Source organism: Acanthochromis polyacanthus, chromosome 7 (assembly GCF_021347895.1).
Source record: "Acanthochromis polyacanthus isolate Apoly-LR-REF ecotype Palm Island chromosome 7, KAUST_Apoly_ChrSc, whole genome shotgun sequence".
Lineage (NCBI taxonomy): Eukaryota > Metazoa > Chordata > Actinopteri > Pomacentridae > Acanthochromis > Acanthochromis polyacanthus.
Window position 1 is genome coordinate 16,631,023 of NC_067119.1, and position 20,548 is coordinate 16,651,570.

The 20,548-nt window shown below is 39.2% G+C and overlaps 3 protein-coding genes across 3 annotated transcripts; 2 read left to right on the forward strand and 1 right to left on the reverse strand.

The window, feature by feature from the left end:
- Window positions 1-3,388: 3,388 nt before the first annotated feature.
- Window positions 3,389-10,012, reverse strand: tspan36 (tetraspanin 36). The gene is made up of 7 exons (XM_022197282.2): window positions 9,791-10,012; window positions 6,145-6,336; window positions 5,867-5,941; window positions 5,618-5,713; window positions 5,193-5,342; window positions 4,894-4,977; window positions 3,389-4,270 (listed from the first exon to the last, which is right to left on the reverse strand). The coding sequence occupies exons 1-7, from the start codon at window positions 9,848-9,850 to the stop codon at window positions 4,190-4,192; spliced, it is 738 nt and encodes a 245-aa protein (XP_022052974.1). The 5' UTR covers window positions 9,851-10,012; the 3' UTR covers window positions 3,389-4,189.
- Window positions 10,013-13,584: 3,572 nt separating this feature from the next.
- LOC110953330 (histone H1-like) lies at window positions 13,585-14,448 on the forward strand. The gene has a single exon (XM_022197281.2). It carries the CDS (start codon window positions 13,656-13,658, stop codon window positions 14,202-14,204), a length of 549 nt encoding a protein of 182 aa, XP_022052973.1. The 5' UTR covers window positions 13,585-13,655; the 3' UTR covers window positions 14,205-14,448.
- Window positions 14,449-16,997: 2,549 nt separating this feature from the next.
- On the forward strand, window positions 16,998-20,241 carry mpeg1.1 (macrophage expressed 1, tandem duplicate 1). Its single transcript, XM_022197280.2, has 2 exons — window positions 16,998-17,449; window positions 17,822-20,241. Exons 1-2 carry the CDS (start codon window positions 17,000-17,002, stop codon window positions 19,490-19,492), a joined length of 2,121 nt encoding a protein of 706 aa, XP_022052972.2. The 5' UTR covers window positions 16,998-16,999; the 3' UTR covers window positions 19,493-20,241.
- The last annotated feature ends 307 nt before the right edge of the window (window positions 20,242-20,548 follow it).

A 20,548-nucleotide genomic window follows, 5' to 3' on the forward strand; every position in this document is an offset into this window, starting at 1 on the left:
CCCCTCAGCACAAAGTGTGCAGCAGCTCTGCATGCGTGTCCTCCTCAGATTACCTCCCTTCAAAAGAGCCCTGTGCAAGTAGGAAAGGAAATAAATAAATTAGAGGTCAGGCTGAAGTTTCCTTGTGATGGCATCTGGCTTAGTCGGTTTGCTCGAAGCGTGCTCGTGATGAAGATGATGATGGCCCAAAGAGAAGAGAGAAAAAAGGCCACATCTGTAAGGTGTGCACAAATCACTCAGGGGGAATAAAAAATGTCACAATGCCAGATCACGGGCACAAGCAAATCTTACCCTCAGTATTTACCAGTTCTGCATTGTTTTCTTTGAGGCAACAGAGAGTAAAGGCTTAAAAAATAAGAAAATAGGAAAGAAAATCTATCCAAGCTTATTCTCATTCTTCTTATTATTAAAAAGATCATTTACAGTGTAAAGTCACTGTTACACACAGAGTTCACTCAAGTAAAGTCAAAGAGGTGATCTCAGTTTGGACTTCAGACCTTTTTGTCGTTTTTTAATCAGAAAGTTTGCATTACAAGTTTCAGTTATTGAGTTTGAAAAAATGGCTATTGAGGCAAGTGGCATGAATATATCTTTTTAAATTTATTTTATGTATTTATAGCAGTGTTTTGACACAGGCATTTAAAAAAATCCTCTTAGCACTTAGTGTGTGAGAAATATTTTATTAATTTCAATTTTTTTCTCATAAAAAAAGAATAGTGGTACTATGCACACAAACCGTCATTTAAAGGGTTAAAATCCTAAAACAAACAAACAAAAGAATATTTGGTAGCTGTGATGAGAACTGACGATGGGGAAAATCTGGACCCAGCAAAAGTGGAAAATAAAAATAATATATAGTATTTTTGGCAGTATTTTTGATGCAGACATTTCGTCTTTCAAGTCCTAAGTATCTTGGTGTATTTGACTCTGAAAAAAAATAAAAATGAACAACAGTGCATCAGAAACCACGTTGCTGCTAAATGCTGACTTATCCTAGACTGTGACAACCCTGTATAAATTCATTTTATTTAGTATATGCAAAATATCTAATTGTTTGAGTTTTGATTCCTCAGAAAAACAACAGTGACATCATGTAAAGGCTGAACTCCTAAAGTTGGTCAATATTTAATGGACATAAGGACTGATGTTGGTCTAAACAATGTACTGAGTGAAAGTGGAAAATTATATTAATATGTAATGTTCTAGCAGCGGTTTTGAGGCAGAAGATTTTGTCTTTAAGGTCCTGTGTGCAGCTTTTTCAAACTGACATTGAAGAGTTAAAAACAGTATCTCGACCCACACAAAAATTTTAATATAGGAGTTTTTTTAATTAAAAAAAAATCCTGTTTCTTGTGAGTTCCTTAAGGCTTCGACCATATGACACAGATAGTTACGTCCATACCTACCCATATCTACACAGACAGTATGTTTAAGATAAGGTGTCTCAGCTTTATCTTTTATTTTCAGAACCTTCAATGAATCCTTCACACTGTCTGGTCTATAGAAAGCAATCTGCCAAAGTTTAACTTATGTTTTTTTTCATCAAAACAAATAAAACAACTTCTTAGTCATTGTTTTTCACTCCCTTCTCATAGACAGGTTCTGTGTTCAGACTGATATTTATTATTCGCAGCATGAGTAGGTGGGTGAGTGACAAAGGCCACCATCTTCTCTGCTGCACGACGTGATATTAAGGGTTAACATTTGAGATACTACAGAGAGGAGAAAAGTCAAGAAAAACAAGAGCACAGAACAGAAAACAGATGGGCGGTCCGAGGAGGAGATAAGAGATGCAACTAAACCTGTAATGTAAATAAAACCGATAAAGAAAGACAAGAGAGAAAAGGTGAGGCTGAGGAAGTGACACAAAAACATGGGGACAATCTAACATGAAAGTAGAAGAGAGAAACAGAAGGAGGGGGCAGAAAAAAAAAGACAGTTTGAAGGAAAAAGGGAGGAGAGCAGGTCCCGGAGTTGACAAGGTTATCTAGCAGTGTGTGTGCCAACAGTTCGCTCCGAAAAAGAAGGGCTTGTCGAAATGTCAACACAGCCTGGGGCAGCGGGGATGTGCTCTGAATAAGATATGCAGACAAGAGATATGAGAGGGACGCAGACCGAGACGGGGCAGGAGGGTCATTCACATCAGTGGATGTCATTAATACGCCTGCAGACACACACAGATCTCAATCACATAAAGAGCCATTAACTGAAACTCCAATACAAGTGATGTAATTGTTTTGTCAATATAAAGGTTAAAAAAAAAAAAAAGTGTCACTGAAGGATTTCAGTGCGTCTCTTCAAGCTTTTCAACATCTGGAAATTATCTTTATCCTAATGCGTGAAAACAGACTTCATGCATTAAAGCATGTTGTATTTTAATACATTTATATTATAGTCCATAGGTAATAATTGACAAAGTATGAGCTCATATCTTCACTGCAGCAAGTACACAGCCAACAGTTTGGGGCCCCTTTACCACAGAGCACATTCTCTAGCACCACCTGCAGGATTTTCTTGCTATTGCAACTAAACAAACAAAAATAGAGATCATGCATATTTAAATGCTGCAGTTCTAGCTCCAAAAAGATACTTTTTTTTTTAAAGCAGGGATGGGGACTGGCAATAGAGGAGACAAATGTGGTTGAAGTGTGCCTGGTTTGAATTTCAACAAATGCAAAAAAGCCACATAAAAAAACCCTTGAATTTTGACTTTGAAATCATAGTTTTACTATATATAAATCCACTAAATATATTACTTGACAGATGTTTTCCATTGTTTTCACCATATCTTACAATTTTTAAAGTCACAGTATTCCACAATTTAAAGAATTTTCCAAACAGTTTATTAAAATTCAAAAGCAAAGGGATGACTGAACTGTGAAATAAACTAAAGGTTGAAATCGGTGAGTGGTATATCGGTTTCCTCTCACAATTGATGGCGGTGACTCTCGGAATTGACTTTACATTTTTATTTATCTTTTCGAACACTGACAGGGCTTATGTAAGATGAATACTCTATACCCTATCTCCTGTATGTGTCACACTGGGGGCGTCTTTTATCAGCAGAGTCAGGACGGGACAGATAACCACCGTGGATCATGTTTAATGGGGTACTCTGAATATAACACTCTGCAACAGTAGTCTGCTTTTTAAATTGAGGCTTTTCAAAAGTTTTAGGCACAAAAATGGCAACAGGATTAGACGCAACTGTTTGCCTGCTCTGCAAACTTTTCATGACAAAGTATTATGTTATGTATGAAACTGTCAGCATGTATGAGCTTTGAAGAGTGATTAAATAGTGTAAATGAAAGAAAAATAGAAGATAAACTAAATATGCACAAGAGAAGGTAATACAAGCGTGTGACATAACCGCATCAAACACAAACAATTGTGATAATATTCACCTTTTTAATTTAGAAACATAATAAACACAACAAACTAGAAGTAGAACCACTGCCCAGCTCAATACAGGTAACTGACCATAAAATGACGTATATATTCATTTAGTTGGCTATAAATACTGCAACCCCAAATACGGCATTAAACCGCTGTCTTTTTGTTCACAGCCACAAAAAGCTTAAAATGTCATTTGAAGTCATTCATTAAAGTACATTCTGAAGTCTAATGTCCTTCAAAAAGAAAATCTCCAGGATGCTGCAGAGGAAAAAGGTTCAGTAAGATTTACAAGCAGAAGCCTTAATGTCCAAAATAGATTTCTTTCCTGTGATCTTTTCTCTCATTTGATGTCTTAGCAGCAGCACTGGTTTTACAGACTACGTGGGAAGCGAAATGCTGCATCAGAAGAATAGGGCTTTCAGCAAACAAAATCCAAAGCTCTTCACGTGGGATTAACATTTGCAATTATTTAATTACTTTTACAGTGTTATTTATGGGCTGTCCCAAAGAACGGCCACAACTGGGCTGAGACATTACAGAAACATTTGGCTGCCTTCATCAGATCAAAACTCTAGGTAACACATCTTCAACAAAATCACTTAACAAGTCAGAGGGCACCTTCATGTCGATTTCATCTATGGAGAAATGCTCCGGTATGATCCTCTCGTCAGTATTTGAATCAGATTTCTACACAATGAATGGAAGCTTCTGTACAGTGCGGTGTAAGCAGTCAGCAAACCTAGCGGAGCGAAACGTGGCGATGGAAGTACGGTAGGTGGTTGCAGGACGTGCTTCAGGCGTACAGGGGCTGGTAGCCACTTCTCCGGCTGCCAGTTCTACAGGTTATCACACAAACGCTCAGCATTCCAAAGAACTGCAACGGCAAAAATAAAGGTCATGAGACACAGTGCTTCAAACACATTTTCTGTGGCAGCACGAACAGATGAGCTCAGGGGTGGAGCGTAAATACTCGAAATGCCATGAGCACAAGGATCAGGTACTCTACTAAAAGTCTGTGAAGAGCAAGAATTAGAAAGCAGTACACAGGAGAATCAGGACGCTCCATTCATGCATTTCTTCCATTGTCTCTGAGGTCAGCTTTCTTAGAGAGAAATAGCTTGGAAGTGCGTAATTAAATAAGTAAAGCAAATAAATGTCACAATGGAACACACTTATGCCTTTCTGTCTCAAATCAACAAAGCTGTCATTGTGCCTTAACATGAGTAGATTTCACGGCAAGTAATATTTTATTTGGGTAATTCCATTAAACAACACTTCATGTCAGCTCTTCACTTCTGACAAATCACATAACGAGTGCTCGGTTAGGAATTTCACTTGGAAATTTGGAAACAGAGAAGCGTATTGTGTAATCTCCCATTTCCCTGAAAGGATGCACCGTCTGTTGCACTGACTGGTGTGTATCCCCCTGCATCCCCCTGTGCTAACGGAGAGCAGAATGTACAGTCATGCTCACTCAGCAGCTGAACTTTATGTTACCTTGATGATGGCGAAACCGAAAACGACCAGCATGGCGTATTTCAACACGTCCTGCAGGAGGTGCTCCAGCTTGGGTTCACAGCCCTAAAGTGAAGACACAGTCAGCATATAAACAGTGAAGCACATCAGAAACCTAAGAAATAAACATTAAAAACTAAGATAATACCAGCTTCAAGGTGTTCTCCAAAGTGTACAAGCAGTTAGAAGCATTTAACAAACAAGACCAAATAAACTGATGCAGAGCACGTGTAAATGAATGCATACTTACACACTGTTTCTGTTAAAAGAGACAGATTTACCTCTGTGTTCAGCAGTTGTGGTTGATCCAGTCTGCCGGTGCACTGTGAGGTGGCGTTTTTACAGCAGGACAAAGGCACCGTGTTGCTGTGGCTGGCAAACCAGGTAGTGTTGGACCAGCTGGTGTAGTTGCGGACACCACAGCACTTCCACTGTACAGAGTCAAAGAGAAAACATACAGTTGATAAGAATGTTCCATTACCTACATTGTGGCCATGTAGATGGAGCGCGCAGTGTTTGTTGGTTGGTTTCAGAAGAGTTATTCATTTTTAATGAAGACAGATTGAAAAGCAAATCCACAAAGCAAGAGAAGGAACTGAAACCAAGCAGGCGAAAGAGAATGGAAGGTATGCAGAAGAGATTGAAGAGAATGAAAGCACAACCAAGAAAACAAATCTATTTTTGTACAGTAGGACAGAACACCAACCTCACTTTGCATCGAGTCTATAGCCTTGGTTTCAGTTTCCTGTTCACCGTACTTTGAGAAGACATCATTCATAGGGCGTGCCAGGCTTCCATTAATCTGGAGAGACACAAGAAAAAACACAATGTATGCAGACAGGTGCTTAATTAATGGACTCCCACAGACAGAACATGTGTCACAGTGCATTCAAAATGGATGATGAAATGTAGATTGAAATTGTAACACTGTTTAGAAAGTCTGTCGGTGCCTCACCCTTCCTTGGTAGATGAAGCTAAACACCAAAGCAGCCACTTCAGCTGCAAAGATCGCCATGATGATCAGAAAGAACTGCAGATAATTAGACGTTGAGAGAAATTAGAGAATAAAACACACAGAATTAAAGGAAAAACAAGTGTTACTGGAAAACACAGTAAAAACATCAAAAATGATAACTAGGATTGCAGTTTCCATCTTCAGACTCCAGCTGAGAATACAAACATCAAGGATCTGAGAGGCTGACCGACTCTTCTGTCGCTCTCCCTCACACTTACAAAGCCGAGGCCGAATTTAGACTCGCGAAGCGTGGAGCAGCATCCCACCAGGCCGAAGACGAACATCACCACGCTGATGCCGATAATGATCGCTGCTGGGATCAGCGTTTGCTTGTCCTGAATGAAATTGCCAAAGCTGTCATAGCTCCTGATCATGTAGGCACCAACGTAGGCCAACGCTGCTCCTGCAGCCTGCAGGGAAGAGAAAGCGTCATGAGATACATGCCAAAGTGCTTATTCTTAGCTGAGGAGGTAAAAAGGAGGAGCTTTTATTGTTACATGTGTATCCAGTAAAGAATGGACAGCAAACGTAAAGGAACATTTTCGAAATAAATATAATTGGAAGACAAGTTCTCTCATTTTTCTGTCTGATATAAACAAAAATCCAACTGAAATCAACAGAAGTATACATTTTTCTGCAGACATGGTTTCACTACAGAAGATTTTACACTCAGCATTAAACTTTGACGCCTAATTTTCACTGCTTCTGCTCATTCACAATCTGGGATGCTTTTTTAGGCTTGTGCAATTGAAATTCATGGAGATTTAGCTTTTAAATGCTCATTCAACAATGCAGTTTACTGCAGAAACAAACACATATTGATACAGTTGAAGGGATTTGCCACATGATCTACCTTTTCCTCTCTGTGTAGTAGCTGAAATATTCATGTTCAGTACACTGCATAGCCAAAAGCAACCTTCTATTAGTAAACACTGGTGTAATATTTCAGTCATTTGGTCTTCTTCTTGACACAGTCAATACACAGCAGCATGGATTGTCCTGCATTGTAGTACTACGACTATTATGATTCTTTTCTAAGATACGAAAAATAAAGGGGATAGTAACACACAGCGGTCTTCCTATAACCACTAACCCCATTAATTCTAAATACTTTCCTTTTCTCATTTTATTACTCGGTATTATCCAACGTGATTATCACAGGCTGTCAGGGTCACTGATAGTTTGTCAAGGTGGAGTCAGAAGTAAATTAGGCATTAAGTCACACCGTTATCACAGCTGTTCTCTGAGTCATGCTTCAGTGCTGATATCACCAATCACAAGACTGCATATGTAGGAGCCTATTTAGTCTCTACACGGAAAAAATTCTAAAGATTAAAAATCATAAAAGAACGATTGGCCAATCTGTTCCACATCCATGATAAGTCCACAGGGTCAGACCTACGTGTCAACAGTAACAGTTGTAAAAAACAAAAAAACAATGTCTCTAAAGTCGCATTATCATCGCTCCTGATTCCCCTTTGCCCTCTAAAATGTACCGTCAGTTTAGATTCAGGCCACGGCTTGTGATGGAAGAAGCACAATGAGCTGCATCAATGACACTTCTGAGTCTAATGTGTGAATGAGATTAAACTGAAACATATCTGTTTGTCCTGTTCTGACACGCTGATAGCACAGCTGAAACACGAGAAAACATTTTTCTGTGCGTGTCAGATGAAAAACCCATGGGGAAAAAAAAATGATGGTGCTACTCTATGGCTCAAAAAAAAAAAAAAAAAAGTGAAATTCCCCTTCATTTATGCCTCCACTGTGCTCAGTGGATTAGCGTCACCTTCAGTATCACTTCCCTCATAATTATGGGAGCTCTACATTGTTTGCGTGTTCGTATTTGAACATGTGTGTTTTGCGTGGTCTTTAACAATCATTCATTCTGGAGTTCAACCTCATGACTTACTTCTCTTAATCACGCCACAGTCACGAGATCCCTGTGGGGCAGTTACTCTACACCCCCCTCCTCCTTCACCCCTCACCCCTAATCTTTCCGGAAACTCTGATCTTGTGCCTAAGAAGCAGCACAAAGAGGCTTACACAACGTATAGCGTCCACACACGGTGCCACCTCCCTGGAATGTGAGAAACCTCTGAGGCTGTGTCTCTTGATGCAGGGATGATGTTAGTGAGCCCCTGCAGCACTAATACTATATCTCAGATCAGATTCCAGAGTGATGTAAGTCAGGCTAACTAGGAGCGAAAGCAGCCGTGACATTTCTGCTCATGTGCTTCCAGGCACTCAGAGCACGTTAATGGTTTAACTTTTGATTTCCCCCACAAATCATCCAATTTGTTAAAAAAAACTACACATGCCCTGATTACATTTATACCACTAGTAATCTGTTTAAAACTTCTACAATGAATCACAACTTTTAACAATTCTCAGTACCGCTTCTACACCAAAGTTACAGTTAGTCTTGTTCAAAATGTGCAGCTTCTTGCAGCATATTCAGTTCAATTCCAATGAAATTTACTGCCATAGAACCAATGTACAACACAACACACTTCACACAGTGAGGTGAAGACTATACGGGATTATAGTATCGTGTGAAACCAAACAAAATCTAAGTGATTCCCTTTGAGGAAGTGCTTTAGTGACAACAAATAATCTGCACTATGAAAGGCCTCCATTATCTTCATTTGTCAGGGAACTCAATATTCACTATGGCGACAACAAAACAACAAAGCAGAATATAAAGTGATACTGAAATGGAGGGCAAATGGAGAGAATGTGGCAATCTGGCTATAAAAGTCTTGGCCTGATAAATTAATAAAGAAAAACAAAGATAATGCTCACTTCTCTCCCTCTAACATGTGGACTTTGACCCACATTCTTCATAAACAGTCGGCAGGTTTAACCGACAACACGACGGAGCTGTAGCTGTTTGAAAAACAAGTTCACATGTGGGTGACGTTTTACATTATGAGGGTCAAACAAGAAGTAAGAATACAGAATATACACCATTTCTTTCTAGCTGTGGTCGAACTATGTTGTCTGTGAAGCGGAATCGGTTTAAAACAAGTACATTTTTATATGTATAAAGCCTGAACATTAAAAAAAAGTATCCTTCAACATGGACTCCGATCAAACGAACACTATTCAGATATGAGGAAATATCATGCATGACAGACAAAAAAAATTGTAGTGCACAGAGACAAAGAGGAATGAAAAGAATGAGGCCTAGACTAATATGGCGAATGAGGAAATGAAATAAGTGGACGTGGATATTGAAATGAAAGCAATAACCCAAGTTTGTGCTCTGTCTTACAAATATTTGCACACACTAGTCAGTAGTCTGTTTATTCTCACAGTAATCTAATTACACAGCCACAGACTGGCAGAGGAGTTTATACAGTGCCTGCTGCTGAATTTTCCAATGAGGAGATAAATTAGGCCAAATGGTTGGAGTCAGTATGAACCAGCAGTAAAGAAAAAACATCCAAAGTTTTATCTGATGTGACTTTTGATCAGACATGAGAGTGAGTCAGAGTTCAGCATGACTGAGGTGGGTCAGAGTCATGGACTGAGGTTGATGGGAAGTGTTGGTCTGGTTTCGAAATCTCTTGGCTTCTACACAAAAGAACAACGCACATCTGAGCTATGGAGTTCAAATGAGGAAGTGCAATAGGACTGTGTTGCACAGCAAAACTGAGGGAGGGGACACAGATGTTTTTATCAATCTTTAAAACATGAGGCCTCACATGTAGCAGAATAATAACAATTAGCGACTATTCAGACGGGGAAAAAAAGGCAGAAATCGTTGCTGTACAGCCATCAACCACGTTCAGCTTCGTCCTCCTTTCTAAAATCCCGAATTTCAAATCTGTGCTGGTGGAGAAATCAGCGACCACTTACCCAGAAAACCAGGCTGAGGAAGAGGAGGATGGTCTTGGACGTGATGATTCCGCAGTCCATGGTGTCTGGAGAGGCTGGAGGGAGACTGTAGAGACGCTGCGTCCGCTTTTTATTTGATCTGGTAAAGCACTGGGTTTATCCTGCTGCTTCTGGTCACAAGTTGCCTCGCTCTGTCTGACTGCAGTGACTGAGATCACATGATCACATGCTTTGGGGAGGAGAGCAATGCAACGGACAGGTCCTACAGCCCTCCCTGCTTTATGTCAGCCTCCTGCTGGGAGCTGCATCACAGCACACATCAGGGAAGACGAGGGAAATCAAAGACATACACAACCTAAGGTTTTTTTTTTTTGGCAATACTATACATATTTTGTTTTGGCTTGAGCATTTTGGACACGTTCTTATACTGAATAATGGACATTTATTCATATTAACATGCCATACACTCCAAAAACAGTATTTGGGTCAGCAAAAAAGTTAAGATAAGATCACTTTTTTATTGAGCCTCCTGTTGGTAAAAGTGTATGTTACAGCAGGACAGAAATACAATGATGCTCAAAAAATTAAGATATTATAAAAACAATGTACGCCTTTCACATCTTTTTTAGTTGTGTCAACTTCTTTATGTTCAGTCAACAAACTACGTTGAGTTTGAGGAATCAGCTTTTCCTCTTCTATCAAACTCATTTTTAATTAACCAGTCTTCACTTTCCCACATGCCAAGATAGCAGAGTGGACTTGAAATGTTGAACTCAAAGTGAAGTAAAAATAGGTCACCGAAACTCGAATTTGGTTTGGAATCCACTGATGCAGTATAAATTACACATAGCATTAAAGGCATTATGGAGGATGTTTTTTTTTTTGTTTAATTTGTCTGATTCACATAAAATGAATATACTGACCTTTAGTGGACTTGTATGTATGGTCTCTAAAAGAATAAAAAAATAAATAAAATAACTGTGGGCATGGCAGGACCTGAAAAACATCAGCCAATCAATGCGCTCGGACCGAGGCGTTTGGTTTGCTCCATTTCCTGTCAATCAAAAATCTTCTGGCTCAGGCCTAGTTACGTAGATTACGTACGCTTTGGACTTACGTGTTTTCTGTATGTGTTGCTTTGCTATAGCTTCGTAGTTAGCTGGCGACTTGTTTTGCTCATCTTTTTTTTACATAATGGCAGATAAAGATCCAGAGGGAAATCTCCTCTAATCTCCTCTAATGCCACAATTAGCATTTTGTTTGTATAAACACAAGCCTACAAAACAATGCAAATGAAATAAAAAGCCTTTAAAAAATCTTGCAAATATTCAATGCTGGGGAACAGGCCCCCTAAGTTATTTTTTTAGAGAGTAAAGTGTAGGCTCCTCAGCAACCCAACACAAACACCCTCTCCAGTCTGATGACTCAACTTGAGGGAGGATTTGTAGTTTTTCAGAAGAATCTGCACCCTTTACCGTCAGCGCAATTGAGTAATGACTTTTTTCACTTTTTTGGCAGAAATTGTGAAGTTGAACAGTCATGAATTTGTGACTTTACATGAAATAAACTGATAGTCCACTTTTCTTCTCTCTGAGTAAATTCCAGTTGTGATTGCAGTCTCCTTTGGCAGCTGAATAGACAACTAGAAAACACCGATCACACTGAAAGTTTAAAGGCTGGAGGCCTCATCTGTAATCCAGCGGCACTGGAAGATAAGATAAATGTTGCTGCTTTAATTCACAGACGCTTAACTTACTACTGGGGCGGTTTGAGGCAGCACAACAGACGTTTACAGCTGCGGTGTTGTCCAGAATACAGGTAAAGGTTCCTAATTTTCACACCTCGACTGAACAAACACCAAAAGGAATCAATCAAATCATTAAATCCCACATTAAACGGTGGATGCAGATTAGACAAAAAACTACACGAGAAGTAAGAGTTTTGGTTTATTAATAGGGACAACATAGTCTTAAAAGCTGTTCGTATAAAGTTAAAGAAGACAGAAATACATGCAGTTTATTAAAACTTTATCTGATCTAGGTTTATTCTGCTTTACCCGAATACATTGTTGAGGTGGATTTAAAAGTTTTCCACAACTCTAATATGAAAAAAGTGACATTTATTTCGTGGCCACCAATTATACACTGATATCCTTTTTTTGGCCACTTGAGAAAGTAGTTCTGCTCCAGACAGCACAGACTTGCCCCTTACTGGACTAAAACAGAACTGCATCTTTACTGAAACAAAACTTCCTCAGTCTGCTGTGTTTGTACAGAGGATTTTCATGTAATGGCAGGAGGCGCTATCAGTACACTCCAGGAGGCCCGACTGCATTTGCCAATCTTCTCCCTCACACACACACAAGTGCACATGTTATCTCAGGACATGTTATTCAGGGAAAAAAAACAGCGGGAGAAAACACAAAGGAGAGACAGAGACAAACATTCTTTATTTAAGTGTTTTGTAAATGTAACAATTTTCTCTCCATGTGCCGGTGAATCATCTCCATTTGAAAACGGACATGAAACATTGGCCCAGGTGTTTAAACACATTTTTTAGTTCAAGATTTTTATTTATTTATTTGTTCATGCTTATTTTACCCAATGTGTACACTCAACATGACAAATGACCTTAAGCAGTGTGCACTAGAATTATTATTTTTTTTTGCAAATGCAGTTTGCAAACAGAACGACAGACAACAACAGACTTGCATGATGATTCTTTCCAGAAAAATCAGCCACAGAATTTCACCTAATTAGTCAAACATGCAAACCACACAGAATATGTGAATGTATCTGCAACTAGCTTTTACAAACTGGGCACAAATATGTAAAATAACACAAAATGGTTAGAAATATATGAAGTGCATACTATTGTATTTTTGAAATAAGACTGCATCAGATTTAAATTAATATTTAAAAAATTCTGTAACCTCCAGTACATTAAAGCTGAACATTAGAGACTGAAGGAAAGAATGTCAGAATATTCTTGATAAAATGAATAAGGAGGCTAAAAAACTACTATCTGATGCTTAAATAAAAATAAATTAGCCTATGCATTTATTAATGTGAATTTATCCCTCACTGATTATTGACAGAGAGTCTTGAAAAACCCGGTAAATTAATCTTAAATTCGTTGGTCTGGTTGCCACACCTAACAGACTGATAACAATGGTTAATTAATCTCTCTCCACACAGTGGAGACATATAGTAGTATTCACTTTCACTGTGTAATTCATTATACAGAACTATTATTTTGTTATTCAACCTTCTTGACATAAACCTTTTCAGGAAAAACACATCCCTGCTTTTGCTATCTATGCCTGGGTCACTCTATGGTGACCTCAGCATAGATACAAGGCAACTGTGTTTCTTTGGTCATCTTAAAACGAATATATTTTGCAAAAATAAATGAAATTATTTAAAAATTTTAGGCCAGTATGTCAGACACATTACTGTGTTAAGACTCATTCATTTTTATAACTTTGTAATTGATTGTTCAGAGGATGTAGAGCTGTTAAAATGTTCAAATTACGCATTGCAAATTACATTCTGCAACTGTCACCTTGAAATTACACAACATATTTAACAGAATTTGACCAAATTCTGAATAAAAAAATATAGATATATGCAGCTGAGAATGCGTATATTCTAATGCGATGCGTTTTATATGGATATACGGCGTTTTACGCAGGAATTTTGTAGAATAATCCAGTTGAAGAAAACACAATCTTGATCAAGTCTGAGAGGGAAAGAAGAGGCGCACTGTGGTGGCGGGCTTGAGTCTACACGGTTCTCACTGGGGTCTCATAAAGCGTGGACCTGTCAGTAGGACAACACAGACACCACTCTGTCTTCTACTTGATCCTGGTGATAGAGATATTACAATGTCTGCTCCTGCGATTGCTTTGCCACCGCCTGCATCGGCCAGGTCTCCCAAAAAGACAGCCAAGGGAAAGAAAAGTCCGACTGTATCAAGTCTGATACTGAAGGCTGTGGCTGCGTCCTCAGACCGCAATGGCATTTCCCTGGCAGCCCTGAAGAAGGCTCTCGCAGCCGGAGGGTACGACTTGAAGAAGAACAAAGTCAGGCTCGCCACCGCCATCAGGCGCTTGGTGGCCAAGAAAACTCTGATCAGGTCCAAAGGCTCTTTCAAGCTGAACAAAAAGCCCCCCACACCTCGTAAGAAGAAGGTGGTGAAAAAGAAGAAGCCAAAGGCCAAGAAGCCCAAGAAGGCCGGCGCAAAGAAAGCAGCAGGAGCCAAGAAGTCACCGAAGAAAAAGAAGGCGGCAAAGAGCCCCAAAAAAGCCAAGAAAGCCAAGAAAGCCGCCGCTGCCAAGAAGCCAAAGAGCGCCAGGAAAGCCACACGCAAGGTAGCCAAGGTTTCCAAGGCTGCCAAAGCTCCCAAGACCAGGACCAAAGCTGCTAAGAAGTGAATATTTTTCCACCTAACACTGTGTGGCACAAAGGCGTTTTTTGCCGGCCTTTGACTGTGTGGACTAAGCTGCATTCAACTCAAGATCCTGAGTTTGCTTTACCTATTTTATTTTTTTCTCTTGCTGAAAATATTGAACTTGCTGTTTGAGACCTCTTACTCTCTCCTTTCTGTCGTAGTCTGTATTAGATTGAATGGCAATAGTTGGAAATGTTAAAAAAATAAAATGAAACTATTTTAATTTACACAGTGTGAGGTGTGGTTTTATCAGAATAACTGTTTCAGTGATTATTTAAAACACTCGGAACAGTCTGCTGTAGACGATAATAAACTGAGAAACATTTAGAACTAAGTATACTACTTAGGTCTAAAATATAATCGTTCCACTCATAAGAAATGAGTCAGATCTCAGCAAAAAAACAAACAAACAAAAAAAAAAAACTGAACCTTCTTGATTAGCAGAACTGCCAACAGCGCGCGGAATGTTTCCGAGAAGCGCTTTTACGCACCATTACGCACTATTACGCACAGGAACAGTGGGTCAGATTTTGAAACACATTTTAAATTCAATCATTTAACTTTATTTTATTTATTGTTCGGCACATTTTATCACAATGTGTAAACCCAACATGACAAATGAACCTAAAAGTGTGCACTACAATTTTTGATTTAATTTGTTTTTCCGGAGAAGCGCTCCATTACGCATCATTACGCACAGGAACTAAGACCTCCAGACCTGCTTCCTTTCATGTTAATTTTACCACTACTTACAAAATATGCTTTCTTGGAACTGGTAGATATTTCTGCGTGTCCTTCCTGTCGACTGAAGATTGATCTGCAGAATATGAGTGGGACCGAGGAGGTCTCATAACAGCAGCTGGCGGCACTCGCTAGCTGCTGGCAGCCTGCAGCTAATCATCGCTAACCACACTGAGGTTTGATGGGCGTGACTAAAAGTGGTCGTTTGGTTTCTTCTTATCTGGGAAAAAAAACACTTGAGGGTTTCAGTAGCGAATAGAAGAAGTGATAGTGACAAGTGCCTGATGAATTTTGACGTAGATTACCATCCTCATCCAAGTTTATGGCAGAATTTAAACCGCAGATGACATGGTGGTTACTTTGTGTGAGAAGAAAGGAGAGTTGAACAGAAGAATGAAGACAAACAAAAAAATAGATATGATGCATACTGATTCTGTCATTTTCATACTATATTCTAAGGTAATGGGGTTGTAAACTGCTAGAAAGCTTTCTTTATTGTATTTGGTGACTCCTCAGGCTACAGAGTTCATCCTGCATAGTATCTATTGCCATCTACAGGGAAGATTCAGGTCATATGGCTGTAAAAGTAGACAAACAATAGCCTAAATATTTCTAACAGAAAATAATATGTAGTACACTTAAATGTACTCTGCTTAAAACAGAAGCTCTTACATTTGACATGGTATTGAACCAAGGTGATGAAGAATCCCATCATAAACACGAGAATCTACCAAGGTTTCAGCAAATTTTTCATAAAGCTCAATCTTCTGCAAGAAGAACAAGGAGTCTTGCAATAGTTATATCCCCATAGATTCCTGATATTAACAGACATGAAGAAATTGAATCTAAAACACAGAAAAGTTGTTGCGGGATGTAATTCTCCTGCCAAGTGCCTTTAAAACATGTATTTGGTTGTCATTAGTAGAATTGTAGCAGTTTTAATGATAAAATTTGATTTAAGCTTGTCTGCTTGCTATGCTTTGTGTGAAATAAATTGATATACTGTATATATATATATATATATACATGACTTCATTTTTGAAAACATCTTCACTTTACTTTTAGTGTGGTTGAATGTGGAGGGAGTGTATTTGCTACTTCAGGGTGATTTTTGAGTTGCATTTTGTGATCCTACATGTTTGTCAGAAGTGGAGTACGAGAGAAGGGAACTCAAACAAATGTGGCATATTATATCTATTTATATAGTGTCTTACATTTACCCAAAATAAACTAGAATACGTAATATTGGAGACTTCTGTCTCTACATTTTTTTACTCATCTTTTGTAGGTTGCCTAACATTCATGTAGTGACTTGACTGGTGTGACTAAGAAATCAATGCACTTGTGACTTTTACCATCTATGTGAAAACACTGGCACTTCCTTTATTTTATTTTCAAATGTACTTTCTGTTCCCTATTGATAAGGGGAAGAATGTGAAGTAACTTGTGTTTTAATTTTTTTTAATTGACAGCACCCTTTGAGGGCGCTCCAGCATACTTTCTTTTACTTGCCCTTTTTTCTTTAAACAGGTGTGCTTTTGGTGGCTGGATAAATAAAAAGATAGATTACATCTGAAAAACAGCTAAATCCTTTATACAGTGAAAAGCAAACTACACAGAGGTTTCATTTACTTCAAATTGTGTGTATATTTAGAAAGGTCGTCATGACTTTATTTTAACATTTTATCTAATTGAGAAGCCTCATCTATAAATCATTTCACTATAACATAAGATAAATCACTGAAATATTGCCTTTTATATGGTTATAATCCAATAGTCATGACAAATGTACAGACTTCTCAGATTGAAATTTATAAAAAGCAATCAAAGGGTCTCTTTACTGTTAATAATTAGCCCCAACAGCATAATCTGAGACAAAAACAGACCAGCAGACATAAATGAAAGCAAAATCATTTCCTCTTTTATTACATGTTGAATAAGTAGTTCTTCTTTGTCATATGACAACTGACAAAAGAGGAGGAGGTGGCAACATGTTTAAGTTCAGTTATCCCAGCCCTCAGTTCGCACACAGCCATCATGAAGCCAACAGCGATCCTCTTGGCTCTCTTTCTCTTTCATGTCTGCTCTTCAGTCCCTGTAAGCCGTCCGACCAACTGGCTCAGACAATGTCGGGCATCCACCAACCTCTCAGTCACAGCTCTGGAGGTGCTGCCAGGTGGAGGCTGGGACAACCTCCGGAACATGGACATGGGTCGAGTCATGAACATGAGCTACTTCCAGTGCCAGACCACCGAGGACGGGCTCTACCTCATCCCAGATGAAGTGTTTGTCATCCCACACAAAGAGACGGGCGTGGAGACCAACTCTGAAATAATCAGTTCATGGTTGGACCAGAAAAGCGTAACGTCTCACAGCATAAATGTAGACGTCTCCTTCCTTTCAGTGCTCAATGGCAAATTTTCTGATGAGAACATGAGGATGAAAACTCATCAGGTCCGGGATTCTTCAACTTTGGCGAGAGTACAGGTAAGCTTTGATTTTGTCATGGTTTGGATGTATTTATAAAACAAAACAAAAAAACCCTCAGTGTATACTAATGTACAAAAAAATCATGCATATAAAAGTACCCATTTTTTGTGTATTGCTTAAAATGTCATTTATAAAAGAGTTGATTGCCTTAAAACATTTTATTTCTTTACTGGTTGCATATTGCATTTCCGTGTACCTGTGTTAGCCACAAAGTGGACTTTTTGACTGGAGTCCCAGGACTGAGGTTATATAGTCATTTTAATTTAAGCATATAAGAAAAGGACTTTTTTGAAAATGTCTGAAAAACAATAACCTTAAACAATTTATGATATTAATGTTAATGTTATTATATAATCCTTCTTTCAAAAGGTCCGCAACTTCATCTACACAGTTAAGGCTCACCCAGACTTCACTCTGGATTCACGCTTCGTTCAGCAAGCCAAAGAAATAGCTGAGGCAATTGAAAACAACCAGACAAGGAAGGCAGACTATCTCTCAGAGAAGATGGTGCTGGATTATGGAACTCATGTCCTCACCAGTGTCGATGCCGGGGCTTCACTGGTGCAGGAAGACTACCTCACTTCATCGTACGTATCGGACACTGTGTCACAGTCTTCTTCCGTCAAAACACAGGCTGGCTTTAACTTTTTTGATAAACTCAAGTTTGATATAAGCAGTCAAAGTACCCAACAGAGCTCATCACTTCAAACATATCAGTCCAACATTCAGTACTCCCTCACACAAAGCCACGGTGGCATACCTTTTTATCCTGGCATCACTCTGCAGAAGTGGCAGGAAAGTACCAGGAACAACCTGGTTGCTATTGACCGCTGGGGATTTCCCCTTCACTACATCATAAACACCAACACCCTGCCTGATCTGCCGCAGCCTACTATCAACAAAGTGGCTCTCACTGTGAACCAGGCTGTAGAGCGCTACTATAAGGTCAACACCCGCCCTGGATGTGTTGACATCGGCTCCAAGAACTTCAACTTCCAGGCCAATATTGATGATGGTTCCTGTGAAGGTCCTGCTACAAACCTTAGTTTTGGTGGCGTCTACCAAGAGTGTGTCCCAATCAGCCCTGATGCAGGTCCACTTTGTGATACTCTGGCCCAGAAAAACCCAGATACGGGCAAATTCTCCTGCCGTTCACCTTACACCCCGACTCTTCTGAGATCAGAAGTGAAACAGCAGAGTTACACTTCACATGACTGCTATGACGAAACGTATGGTTGTGGATTTTTTTGGCTGGAAACTTGTACGAATCAAGTATGTCATGACAACAACCGTGTTCGCTCTGCTCGCATCAACACCTACTGGTGCTCTGTAAACGGAATAGCCCCAGAAAATTCAGGGTTCCTCTTTGGAGGTATGTACAGTCCCTCTCTGATGAACCCCCTTACTAAAGCCAAAAGCTGCCCCTTAAACTTCATTCCAGTAAAGTTCCTCTCAGATGGCCAAATGCTGTGCATGAGTAATGATTTTGAGACTGGCACCAGGTACGCAGTCCCATTCGGTGGTTTCTTTAGCTGTCAGTCAAGCAATCCACTGGCAAGAAATCAACGCAGGTGCCCTCCCAAGTTCAGTCAGCACCTTGCTGCAGTCAGCGACGGCTGTGAAATTCTTTATTGTGTCCAGTCTGGGTTGTTCACAGGTGGGCAGCTGCAACCGGTCCACCTGCCTCCATTCACTAAACCTCCACTTTTAACCATGCAAGCCACTAACACAGTAATGGTAATTTCTGAAGGAGAAAGAAGCTGGGTCAGAGTGGGGCAGACCAAGGCATGGAAAATTGCCAAACCAGAGGAAATCAAGCAAATTGTTGACAGTCTTAACTCAGAACGGAGTCAGATGTCTGGTGGAAAAAAGGCAGGGATAGTATTTGGGGTGATGGGCATGATGCTGCTGATGGTCATAGTGGCAGTGGTCCTGAGGAGGAGGAGGAGGAGGAGGAATAGAAGAGGCTATGTGAGTATACGTGAGGGGACTGAGGGGGAGTCGCAGCAAGACGAGGCTTTAGAGACACGTTTAGCTTAGAGGCTCGGCGCCGAAGAGATTAATCTGCCAAAACAGATTCTGCTGTCAACTGCCTTGTTTACTGATACCTCAGAAATCACTGTCAAGCCTCTTACAGAAATGGAAAATATCGTTTTGTATCAGTTTTTACATTATCATCTCACATAAAATTTACTTTGCAAGTTATACTAAAACTTTATACTGAATAATGTGTATTTTCTTAGATCTGAAGGCAGTGTGACTTTAAAATCACTAAATGGTGAATCAGAGGTGATTTTAAAACTTCAAATGAACCATTACTGCCCTCATGAGGCCAAGACACACAATGGCATTTAGCAAATGAACATTTTTTTTATGAGCTTTGCATGCTTTGTATGATTAGACCTACCATTTATAAAATCTATATTTTAATGCTGAATAAATGAACATGTAACATTTTTATTTCAATATCTGCAAAGTTTGGCTCGACTGGAGTGTTTATAACAATTCATGAATCTGCTGTCATTTTCATATTGTATTCATTTGAGGTATGTCTCTCGTAGTGTTGGGGATAATATACTGTATTTACTAATCAGTTTTCATTATTACTTTTATTTTAAAACAAAATAACCTGCTTCCAGTACCACCTTGACTCTTTAAAATATGTAACTGAGCCTCTTTCACATCATGACATTTTTCTCTGTGAAGTCTTCCTAGGATTGAGTTCCACCAAATTTGCAATTTGCAATTTGCTTTGTGATAATACTTAAATAAAGAACATTGAAGAAGGATCTTGTGGATGTTCTCTTTATCAGTATAAGGATTTATGCACAATGTATGACAAGACACCTCAGATGATGCTGCAGAGCAAATGCAAAATTATTTTAATGAGCAGAGTAACAAATTACTGTCTACAGGGAATAAAAGAGTATAGTTGTACACTGGGTTTTTTTTATAAAAAGTATCGAATGATGTGTAATACATTTATTTTTCATAGCAAAGAACCAACATTGTTCTCATGTCATGTCAAACTTTAACTGTCCTTATAATACTTCCGTCACTGGTGCATTTCCACAATTTAATCTGAGACACATGTAC

Excerpts from the sequence above, each read along its gene's own strand:
- tspan36 (XM_022197282.2), bottom strand. The coding sequence starts at position 9,850 with ATGGACTGCGGAATCATCACGTCCAAGACCATCCTCCTCTTCCTCAGC. Across the intron at positions 5,942-6,144 it reads CTAAATTCGGCCTCGGCTTT|TTCTTTCTGATCATCATGGC; the intron begins GTAAGTGTGAGG and ends AATTATCTGCAG. Across the intron at positions 4,271-4,893 it reads TCGGTTTCGCCATCATCAAG|TTCTTTGGAATGCTGAGCGT; the intron begins GTAACATAAAGT and ends TTGCCGTTGCAG.
- mpeg1.1 (XM_022197280.2), top strand. The coding sequence starts at position 17,000 with ATGAAGCCAACAGCGATCCTCTTGGCTCTCTTTCTCTTTCATGTCTGC. Across the intron at positions 17,450-17,821 it reads CAACTTTGGCGAGAGTACAG|GTCCGCAACTTCATCTACAC; the intron begins GTAAGCTTTGAT and ends TTCTTTCAAAAG.
- LOC110953330 (XM_022197281.2), top strand. The coding sequence starts at position 13,656 with ATGTCTGCTCCTGCGATTGCTTTGCCACCGCCTGCATCGGCCAGGTCT.